Source organism: Epinephelus fuscoguttatus, linkage group LG8 (assembly GCF_011397635.1).
Source record: "Epinephelus fuscoguttatus linkage group LG8, E.fuscoguttatus.final_Chr_v1".
Taxonomy (NCBI): Eukaryota; Metazoa; Chordata; class Actinopteri; order Perciformes; family Serranidae; genus Epinephelus; species Epinephelus fuscoguttatus.
The window spans coordinates 17,173,556-17,185,957 of record NC_064759.1 but is presented as its reverse complement, the minus strand read 5'-3'; the positions used below and the strand labels follow the sequence as shown (position 1 = coordinate 17,185,957).

Below are 12,402 nucleotides of genomic sequence, written 5' to 3'. Positions count from 1 at the left end.
AATATTAACAGGAAACAAACACACACAAATAAATAAATAAATAAATAAATAAATAAATAAATAAATAAATAAATAAAATAAATATAAATAAATAAATGAAAATAAATAAATAAAATAAACGAGAGTGCAGAAACAAAAACAAAGCCTTACTCAAAGCAAGGCACATTTAGTGCTCCCCCAAATGACTGTCCACCTCAAAATGAGGAACCAAGACTCATTACTTCAGTAATCACTCTTTAACCACATTATAATACATTAACCACTTAGACCATCTTTTATCAAATAATTTCAGGTTACCTCTCAGTTTATAAGTTAAATACTCCATATTATATATTTGTTGAACAGTATCTCTCCATTTATCAATCACAGGACATGTTTTTTGAAGCCAGTTCCTTGGTACCTGTTTCAGTGCAGTTACACACAGAACCCTTAACAAATATCTATCATTTTCATTTCGTGTTTTATCAACTGTCTTACCCAACAGCACAAAATCTATATTCAGATGAATGTCAACCTTTAAATAATATTAATTTCATTCTGTATGTTATTCCAAAATGATTTTAATGATGGACATGACCAAAAAATATGACTAAATTTAGCACAAGATCCACCGCACTCCCTCCAGCAGTTTGATAGTACTTTACGATTATATTTAACTTGTTGCACTGGTGTTATAAAGTAACGTGATTGTATTTTCCATGCATACTCCCTCCAATAGGGAGATGCTGTAGTTGTGTGTATATTCTGATTCATTTGCTTCCACGTTTCCTCTCCTATATGTATGTTGAGTTCTTCTTCCCATTTTAATTTGGCCCTCGTGTCTTGCTGCTTGTAGTTATTTTCTAGAATAGCATACACTGCTGAAATTTGATGTGGTACTCCAACACTGTTATAGTTCTGTAGCAAAAATTTAACAAGTGGGTGAAGTTCACTTTTGGTCTTTCTTCCTATCTTACTGTCACGGATATAACTTCTCGTTTGCAAATAACGAAGATGGTGGGAGTGTGGTAAATCATAATGTTTCCTTAAAGTTTCAAATGGCATTACTCCATTATCATCAAGACACTGTCCAAATATGGTCAGTCCTCTTTGTGCCCATATACTGAACAGTGCATTCTGTTTATTAGGTGTAAATTCGGGATCCTCCTTTATCTCTCTCAATGCAATTAGGTCATACTTCATTTCACAATGCTTTTTAATTCTACGCCAAATCTCCAAAGTATTTCTGCTGAATATATTTTCAGTTACTTGTGTTTTTCGTTGGATCACTGTACAGAAAGGTATTGTTTTTAATGAAACATGGCACATGTACTTTTCTATTGACCTCCACCTTGCTTTGGAATTATCGTTTAACCAGACCCCTATTGGGTGCATTTGAGCAGCATAATAGTAATGCTTCAGATTGGGGAGAGCAAGTCCCCCCCTCTCTTTGGCCAATTTCAATGTCTCCAATTTAACTCTCGGTTTCTTTTCATCCCACAAGAATTTACTCATCATTTTGCCCCAGTTTATAAAAACAATTGAACTTATATACACAGGTATTGTATGAAATAAAAACAAAAAGTGGGGGAGTACATTCATTCTAATTACATCTATTCTTCTACCCAGTGTTAATCAATCAATCAATCAATTTTATTTATAAAGCCCAATATCACAAATCACAATTTGCCTCACAGGGCTTTACAGCATACGACATCCCTCTGTCCTTAAGACCCTCACAGCGGATAAGGAAAAACTCCCCCAAAAAAACCCTTTAACGGGGGAAAAAAAACGGTAGAAACCTCAGGAAGAGCAACTGAGGAGGGATCCCTCTTCCAGGACGGACAGACGTGCAATAGATGTCGTACAGAACAGATCAACATGATAAATTAACAGTAATCCATATGACACAGGGAGAGAGAGAGAGAGAGAGAGAGAGAGAGAGAGAGAGAGAGCGAGAGAGAGATATGCAGGTAATGACAGTATCTTACAACAACATTAATGGAAGTAATAATATTATAGTTATAGTTCTGGTTACTGCGGTACAATATGTTGAAAGTATGTATTAATACCTGGCAGTATACATGTGTGACAATAATCATATGTGTATAATAACAGAAGAAGTATGACTAATGACTAATGATGGCAGCAGCAGCAGCAGGAGGCATCTGGCGGGACCACGGCAGCAGCACAACCACACACGTCACGCTGTCCAGGCACCGCTGTGATATGAGTTAATCTGAGAGACAGTGGAGCACAAAGGCTCCGGAGAAGAAGCCGAGTTAGTGACATCCAGAATGGCCGGGTTAGCTAGATGCAGTAATAGGATACGAGAGAGAGAGAGAGAGAGAGAGAGAGAAGGAGAGAAGGGGCCCGGTGTATTATAGGGGGTCCTCCGGCAGACTAGGCCTAAGTCAGCCTAACTAAGGGCTGGTACAGGACAAGCCTGAGCCAGCCCTAACTATAAGCTTTATCAAAGAGGAAAGTCTTAAGTCTAGTCTTAAATGTGGAGACGGTGTCTGCCTCCCGGACCGTAACAGGAAGATGATTCCACAGGAGAGGAGCCTGATAGCTAAAGGCTCTGGCTCCTGATCTACTTTTGGAGACTTTAGGGACCACGAGTAACCCTGCGTTCTCAGAGCGCAGTGTTCTGGTGGGATAATATGGCACTATGAGCTCTCTAAGATATGATGGAGCTTGACCATTTAGAGCTTTATAAGTTAACAGTAGGATTTTAAATTCAATTCTGGATTTTACAGGGAGCCAGTGCAGAGAAGCTAAAACAGGAGAGATATGATCGCGTTTCTTAGTTCCTGTTAGTACACGTGCTGCTGCATTCTGAATTAGCTGGAGAGTTTTTAAGGACTTACTAGAGCTACCTGATAACAGAGAGTTACAGTAATCCAGCCTTGAGGTAACAAAAGCGTGGACCAATTTTTCTGCATCTTTTCGGGTCAGGATAGGCCTAATTTTCGCAATATTACGCAGATGAAAAAATGCAGTCCGTGAGGTTTGCTTTAAATGAGAATTAAAAGACAAATCTTGATCAAATGTTACTACGAGGTTTCTTACGGTAGTGGCAGGGGCCAGAGCAATGCCATCTAGAGAAACTATGTCATCAGATAAAGAGTCTCTGAGTTGTTTGGGGCCAAGAACAATAACTTCAGTTTTGTCTGAATTTAACATCAGGAAATTGGTGCTCATCCAAGTTTTTATGTCTTTAAGGCAATTATGGAGTTTAGTTAATTGATTGCTTTCTTCTGGCTTCATCGATAAATACAACTGTGTATCATCCGCATAACAATGGAAATTTATAGAGTGATTTCTAAAGGAAATGTTACCTAAAGGAAGCATATATAGAGTAAACAGGATTGGTCCGAGCACAGAACCTTGTGGAACTCCAAAACAAACTTTAGTACGTAAGGATGGTTCATTGCGAACGTCAACAAATTGAAAACGATCAGATAAATAAGATTTAAACCAGCTTAGTGCTGAACCTTTTAAGCCAATTAAGTGATCCAGTCTCTGCAGCAGAATTTGATGGTCAATTGTGTCAAATGCCGCACTAAGATCTAATAAAACAAGTACAGAGACGAGTCCTTTGTCTGAAGCAATCAGAAGGTCATTTGTAATTTTAACTAGAGCTGTCTCAGTGCTATGATGCACTCTAAATCCTGACTGAAATTCCTCAAATAAATTATTATCCTGGAGAAAATCACACAGCTGGTCTGCGACTACTTTCTCAAGGATCTTTGACATAAAGGGAAGATTAGATATTGGTCTATAGTTGGCTAACACCCCTGGATCCAGGGAGGGCTTTTTTAGTAGAGGTTTAATTACAGCTATCTTAAAAGACTGTGGTACATAGCCTGTTAATAAGGATATATTGATCATATCTAATATATGAGTGTTAACTAAAGGAAAGACCTCCTTAAGTAGCCTAGTTGGGATGGGGTCTAAGAGACACGTTGATGATTTGGATGAAGAAATCACTGCAGTCAATTCTTGAAGAGAAATTGGGGAGAAGCAATCTAAATATATATTAGATTTTACAGCTGTGTTTGAGGTTAGAGAGGTACTATCTGAGGGCAGGAGGTCATGAATTTTGCCTCTAATAGTTAGAATTTTGTCATTAAAAAAGCTCATAAAATCATTACTGCTAAGGGCTAAGGGAATACAAGGCTCAATAGAGCTTTGACTCTCAGTCAGCCTGGCTACAGTGCTGAAAAGAAACCTGGGGTTGTTCTTATTGTCTTCTATTAGAGCTGAGTAATAGTTTGCTCTGGCATTGCGGAGGCCCCTCTTATAAGTTTTGAGACTGTCTGTCCAGATTAAACGAGATTCTTCCAGTTTGGTTAATCGCCAATTCCTTTCAAATTTTCGCGATATTTGTTTTAACTTACGGGTTTGAGAGTTATACCAAGGAGCGAACTTTCTTTGCTTTTTTAACTTCTTTTTAAGAGGAGCTACAGAGTCGAGCGTTGTTCGTAGCGAGCCTACGGTGCTATCAACAAAATGATCAATTCGGGAGAGGTTAAAGTCGCACGGAAACCTCTGTTACTGAAGGTATTGGTATTGAATTTAACGTGAAGTAATCTTTTCCTTAAGTTTTGCGACAGCACTATCTGATAAACATCTAGTATAGTAACTGTTGCTGAGTGGCGTGTAATCGAGAAAAAGAAATCAAAAGTAATCAGATAATGATCCGATAGCGAGGGATTCTGTGGAAAGACTTTTAGGTTATCAATTTCAATTCCATACGTCAGAACTAGATCAAGGGTATGGTTAAAACAATGAGTAGGTTCATGTACACCCTGACTGAAGCCAATGGAGTCTAATAATGAGATAAACGCGGTAGCCAGGAGTCATTATCAACGTCGACATGAATGTTAAAATCGCCTACAATAATAACTTTATCTGATTTAAGAACTAAACTGGATAAAAACTCTGAGAATTCAGATAAAAATTCAGAATACGGGCCAGGAGCACGGTACACTATAACAAATAAAAGTGGCTGCGAGGTTTTCCAGGTCAGATGTAAAAGACTAAGAATGAGGCTTTCAAATGAATTATAATCTAGTTTAGGTTTAGGGCTGATTAACAGACTAGAGTTAAAAATGGCTGCAACTCCCCCTCCTCGGCCGCTGCCTCGAGGAATGTGGGTATTATTATGACTGGGAGGAGTGGACTCATTTAGACTGACATATTCATCTTGACACAGCCAGGTTTCAGTGAGACTGAGTAAATCAATATGATTATCTGATATTAATTCGTTTACTAACACTGCTTTAGACAATAGAGACCTGATATTTAACAGTCCGCATTTAATTCTCCTGTTTTGTCTTTCTGTCACAGAAGAGGTTTTAATTTTTATGAGGTTGTTATGCACAACTCCTCTTTGTTTAATTTTAGATTTAAATAATTTAGGTAGTCGGGGGACAGACACCGTTTGTATAAAACTATTAAAACTATGGCTGGGTAACTGAACTAGAAGCTCAGAGAGGCGTTTAGGACTGCGACTCTGAGTCCTGGTCTCAACTCTGGGTTGTCAGGGATTTAAATTACTAATAAAGTTTGCCAGGTTTCTAGAAATGAGAGCAGCTCCATCCAAAGTGGGATGAATGCCGTCTCTCCTAATAAGACCAGGTTTTCCCCAGAAAGTTTGCCAATTATTAACAAAACCCACATCGTTTGCTGGACACCACCTGGACAGCCAGTGGTTAAATGATGACATGCGGCTAAACATGTCATCACTGGTCAGATTTGGGAGGGGTCCAGAGAAAACTACGGAGTCCGACATCGTTTTTGCATATTCACACACCGAAGCAATATTAATTTTAGTGACCTCCGATTGGCGTAACCGGGTGTCATTGATGCCGACGTGAATAACAATCTTACTGAATCTACGTTTAGCTTTAGCCAGCAGCTTTAAATTTGATTGTTAAGATAACAGTTCTCCACCAATTCAGGTCTTGCCTAATTTGTACTTCCAAACTTTTGTAGTTCAGCTGGTACAGTAAATTGGTATTTTCTGGTATCACAGTTCCTAGATATTTCACCCTATCCTTATCCCATTGCCATGAATAATCCTTTTTCAATACTTTGCAGACAGGGGCACCTAGAACCATCGCTTCACACTTCTGTATATTTAACTTGTAACCTGAGGCTGAACTGTAAGCATTAATAGTTTGCATTAATGCCGGTAATGATTTTTCTAAGTTTGTTATATATAAAACCACATCGTCAGCATATAAGGCCAATTTGTGACACTCCTCTGCTATGTTCACACCTTCAGTTTCTTTATTCATTCTGATATATGCTGCCAGGGGTTCGATACAGATTGCGAAATTAGAGGAGACAGTGGGTCTCCTTGTTTTGTTCCTCATTTTAATTCAAATCTATCTGACAAGGTGCCATTTACCCTAACCTGTGCTTTTGATATTGTATACACTGCTTGTAGCCATTTGATAAAGGTGTCATGAAAGCCAAATTTGGCACAAATTTCTAAAATAAAGGACCATGACACACTATCAAAGGCTTTTTCGGCGTCCAAAGTTAAAATCAGTGTTTGAATTTTCATTTTCTGTGAATAATCTATTATGCTCAGAGTTCATCGTACATTATCAAATAGATATCTGTCTGGAATAAAACATGTTTCATCTGGGTCTATAATGTTCGAAACAATCTTTGCCAGTCTATCTGCCAGAATACTGCTTAGCAATTTTTGGTCTACGTTCGATAAGGTTATTGGTCTGTAAGATCCACAGTCAGAGGAATCTTTTCCTTCTTTGTGTATTACTGTAGTTACAGAGTTGCACCAAGTGTTTGCCCATTGGCAGTGATCCAACGCCCAGTTAAATGTTCTCTCTAAGATTGGCAGTAGTTCTTTCTCAAATTCTCTGTAAAATTCACCTGTAAATCCGTCGCTCCCTGGACATTTACCCTTTTTTAATTTCTTTATTGCTACCTTAATCTCATCTAATGTAACTGGTATAGTTAGGTTTGCATTTTGTTCATCTGTTATTTGTGGTAGTCTTATTGCAGATAGATATTCTCTAATTTTATTTTGAGTAAGTAGGTTGTCCTCAGGATTATACAATTTTTCATCATATTTTGCAAATTCTTGTGCTATCTCTTGTTTACCTTTTACATTTATATTCCTGGTTTGATCTTTAATAGTTACAATATTTGATTTTATCTGTTGTTTTTTCAATTTATATGCCAAGTTTTTCATTGCTCTTGCTCCACTATCAAAGTATTGTTGTTTGGTAAATATCAAAGATTTCTCTACCTTTTCAGTTAATAATCGATCAAGTTTTTTTTTTTTAGTTCATTCAAAAGATTCAAAGTAGCACCATTTCCTTTCACCTTATGTTCCAGTTCCAATATCCTTATTGATTGTTCTATTTCTTTATTTTTTTCCCCCCTCTCTCTTCTTATATGAGGCAAAAGATATGATTTCCCCCCTCAGCACTGCCTTTGCTCCCTCCCACAATGTAACGGGTTTGATATCCTCTGTATCGTTAATTTCTAGATCATTTTTAAAAGATGATCTTATTTTAATCTTAAAGTCTTCCATTTGTAACAAAGAGTTGTTTAATCTCCAGAGAGTATGACCCACTTCCAGGTCGAGATTTGATTTCATAGTTATCATAGCATGATCAGACAATGTAATGGAATTTATGTTACATTCTACAACCCTTGATACATGATTTTTAAACATAAAAAAATAGTCCAGTCTTGAATATTTACTAGAGGATTATGAAAAAAAAGTATAATCTCTTTCTTTTGGGTGGAAAGTTCTCCACACATCTATCAGCCCTATTTCTTTAGCTGCTCCTCTCATTATTTTAGCAGCTTGATCTGAGCTATGCAATCTATCACTTTGTGTGTCCATACTTGGGTCCATAATTATATTTAGGTCACCTGCAGTGATTGTTATCCCTTGGCTTTCTGATACTATTGTCTCAACAACTTTTTTAATTAGGTCTGGACCTTCTTCAGGTGGATTGTAGACATTCATAAATGAGACCAATACCTCATCGATCTTTCCAACTATCATTATGTATCTGCCTTCTTTGTCTGTTAACATCTTTTCCAGCGTAAAAGCTATTTGAGGCATAATTAAAATAACAACTCCTCTTTTTGAAGATTTATATGATGAATAATAAACTTGGGCCTTTGTCAGTTTCTTAAGTTTTTCATGTTCTGATTTCACGAGATGTGTTTCCTGCAAGAAAATAATATCTCCCGCTTCTTTTTTAAGTTGTTGAAGTAACTTCTTGCGTTTTATCGGATTATTTATACCGTTCACATTATATGAAATAATTTTTAATGCTTTCATTTATTGGTAAAGACAGCATATAAGTTGAATTTGTCCAATAAATCACAGTCCATGTTATGTAAGAGAACTTTGGTTACACTATTTTTCAAGTTTTTAACATTATCATTATCACCATACCAAAAAAGTGAGACAGAAAAAGAAAAAGATGATGGCTTCCAGAAGTAGCAGTCACTATAAGACTGCCGAATAAGTATAGATTCCCTAAATATGAATAGGACTCTGGGGCTTCTCTCTGGAATTGCCCCAAGTGAGAAAGCAATAACAGCTTCCCATAAACAAGTTGTACATTGCTGTGAGCCCCCCAATCTATTTATACCATCTTAAAGTGGCCTGTTATTCAAATATCTTCCTTTAAGTGTTCATTTTCCCTCCCCTTATTTAGAATGCCTATTCTCGTTTGCTTTTTTTTTTTTTTTTTTATTAGTTATTTGTAATATCATTGTTGGCACAGCCTTTGAAAGTAGTCAGAGCATATTAAAAATAAAACAATAAATAACAAAAATAAATAAATAAATAAAGGGAGGGGAAAGTTATACAATTTCCTTTTGGTTCTAGACCTGATTTCTCCATAAATATTTAAACACAATTATGTGCCTTTGTCTTTTAAAATTCATACTTCTCTATGGGCGTTAGATCAAAAATAAATTAATAGGCTATATTGATCAAAAGAAGAAACAAAACTGCAGTAAATGTAAAACCCCTCGTTATGTTGCCCATTATATCCTTCGAGGTTTACAACCTCAAGTTTTGCCCAGTCTGCCTAACCTCGACAGCCTTTTCTCTTTTAGTTAGTAGGCTAGGTCTAAATAAAATACCAGCAGCAAATTTAAACACAGTACATTATGGGTTTCATCCCACTTTTTCGACCATTTATGCGTCTCAAATCAGTAAGTCAGAAAAAAAACCTAGGCATTCTATTCTTTTATTTTATTTAATTAAATGTCATACAAAAAAAAGAAAAAGAAAATGCCCCCTTATTTTTCAAGTCCCCTTGCTCTTTTATCATTTCAATTTGGCTTAGAGTTCAGTTCCTTGAAATCGGCGTCTATCCAGCCTTCACATAGGCTACATTACAGTAGTTCAGAAAATAAAAAAATATATATATATATTTGGCTGTTCGGTTTCTTCAAAGTCTATATGCACGCAGGTGTGCGGACTATGTGTGTGCAGGCCATTTTAGCCTATAGTTAGCATGTACCTTTGGGGCCAAGCTCAAGGCTTACCCCCAAGCTCTTTCAATAAGTCCGCAGCCGTCTGATAATGTCCCCCCAGTCTCCTCCACTGTTCAAACGGCGCTGAAAGGTTGCCGGTCTGGGTGTTGGGTAGCGGGTCCTCCTGATCCAGCAGGTGTTGCGCTCCGCTGATGGCACCTTTGGTATGCAGGGCTACAGCTGCCTCTCTCGCCGAGTTATACATCTGGGATCCGCCGTCACCAAAAACTCTTAACTTTGCCGGATAGATGAGATGAGATTTCACTCCTTTCTCTCGCAGTTCTTTTCTTATTGGGGCATATTGGCTTCTCTCTCTCTGCCTTCGTGGGTTATTGTTTTCCTCGACCATGCAGCACGGAGGACTTTTTGGCGTGTGTCCCATGTCAGAAATTTAACCACGATTGAGCGCGGAGCTATTCCACTCTGTATGGGTTTTCTCTGATATGATCGATGTGCCGCTACAATGTCAAGTTGTTCCTCCGCTGGTATCTCCAGCTTCTCCGAGATGAGCCCTTTCAGGAAACTGACCATATCATATCATCTCCCTCCGCCTTCTCCTTCACCTGGTGGATCCTTATGTTATTGTCTTGATTTGTTCTCCACATATTCCAGTTTTTCAGTGGGTCAAGACTTTAATATTACTTCTCTCTCTCTCCTCCAAATCATTTATTCTTTTTTCTGCAGCCGAAACATCCTCTTTAATGCCATTTAACGCCGCTTGTATCTCTCTTACTTCAGATGAGAGATGAGATGAGATTTTGAGATGTCTCCTTTTGTTTCATCAGAGCGTTGCTGAAATTCCGATCTGAAATCCTTGATTTGCGCAGCAATGTCTTCTTTAATGCACAGCACCAAACTTTCGAGAGTGTTTCTGACCGCCCCGTCCATGCTTGTCTTTTCCATGCCAAGCGCCCAGTCCGTCCATGCCACTAGTTTAGCCTCTGTATATTTCAAACATTTTGTTTAAGATAGCATATGAGGGATATCTTGGAGAGCAGTTCACAGCAACATCTCCCGCGTGTGCTCAACCGGAAGTCCTTCCGATACCTTTTTATGAAGGTACTGTATTTTAGCTTCAGAAAAAAATGTGTTTTGGTTTTTTTTGTTTGTTTTTTTGTCGACTGCAGTTTTGTGTTTTGAGCAGTTTCTACATCAAGACTTTACCTTGCCTTGATTTCAGCACATCATCACAGTGGTCTATTTTGCAGTGTCCTCATTATGGTCCTTCTCAGACCTCTGTCTCCTCCAGGTTTAACCAAAGGCGCTGGTGTGTTGCCTGATGTTCTGAATAAAGCTGTGGGAGAGACGGTGATGTTCACCACAACACTGACTCCGCCAGAGAAACCATTTGTGACACTGGGCTGGACATTTGGTGAAAAAAATATAATCAGTTTCACTGGTAAAAATTCAACTACACCAGTGTATGAAGGCAGGATCACCCTCTTCATGTCTACTGGATCTCTGGAGCTCAGAAATGTGGCTCTAAATGACAGTGGGGTATACAGAGTTAGCATTTTTCCATCTGGAGAGCAACAGAAGACAGGTGATACAAGACTGTACGTAGATGGTGAGACAACATTTCACATGTATCTATTTCAGTGCTGAATGGAGATTATGCAGAGCAACTGAACAAGAAATAGACATCATTTCAGTTTAAGTAATTGTGTTGAGGTGTTCAAGGGTGTCAAAAATGTGTACTCAGACCAAATTTCATATTATCATTATATCATTATTATAAGAATTATTATCTCATAATATAATAATTACATAAAACTAAAAAAAGACACTCACTGAAAAATCTGAGATGTGATTGAAAGCTTGTGAAAAAGTAATTGTTCCTGAGGTAAACGTTTTGTCAAATTACTTTTTCCAAGGTCAAAAATCATCTTTCATGCTTCAGTGGCTTCAATATGTAAATTTAAAGCCTCCAAGTCTTACAATAACTCCATCATAACTGAGATAATAATTCACTTGGCCTCTGATGACGATGAGCAATATGAGTTTTTCTTTAGATACACCTGTATAGTCTGTATTAATTTAGCTCATGTTAAGACTGTATCAGAGAGACAGTAATTTGACTTTTTTTGGTCATACTTTCTGATGGTGTTAAATTGGACTACAGTACATTGACAATGTATTCTTAAAAAAACACCACCAAAAAGTGGACATTACATTGCTCATTTATATATATATATAAAAAAATAAAACCACCACCAAAAAGTAGAGCCTGAAGTTACCTTCTAATGTGGAACGCATTTTCTAAAAGCCCCAAATAGCCTTTTTGATTCTCATTGATAAGTTAGAAAATCCTCAACATCTCATGATAAACAGATTCATTCTCAGCCACAGCAGTGTTTGTCACTACTGTACCTTTGTCATGTGGTGGCAAATAAAAAATCATTTTGTTTTTCACCCACAGAGCCAGTTTCCAATGTAACAGCAACAGCCAGCAGCACAGACTTGGTGGAGTTCAACAGCTCCGTCCGTCTGTCCTGCTCCTCCTCTGGATCCTCTCTGTCTTTCCTCTGGCTGAACGGCAGCTCTGAGGTTACAGCCAGTGACAGAGTTCAGCTCACTGATAGAGGCGCCAATCTCACTATATTAGACGTGACCCGCTACGACCAGGGACCATTTAAGTGTCATGTGTCCAATCCTGTCAGTAATGGCACCAGTGATCCAATAGATCTTTCAATCAGCTGTAAGTAACCTACATGCTCAGTTTTTCTGGATAATAACACTTTACAACAAGAACAGAGTGCTGTCATTTAAGAGCTTGAACAAAAAAAGACAGTGAAGAATATTCCTGCTAGCTAAATACTTCATGAATGTCAACTGTAGGTGACAAACTGTACATTAAGTGCTCAAAAT

At 37.8% G+C, this 12,402-nt stretch overlaps 1 protein-coding gene across 1 annotated transcript in view; it reads left to right on the top strand.

The window, feature by feature from the left end:
• The window catches only part of LOC125893471 (carcinoembryonic antigen-related cell adhesion molecule 5-like), a 57,158-nt gene that overhangs the window by 4,123 nt on the left and 40,633 nt on the right, over positions 1–12,402 (top strand). The window contains exon 2 of the mRNA XM_049584176.1: positions 10,784–11,101. Within this exon, the coding sequence (XP_049440133.1) occupies positions 10,784–11,101 (318 nt within the window). The remainder of the gene's footprint in view (positions 1–10,783; positions 11,102–12,402) is intronic.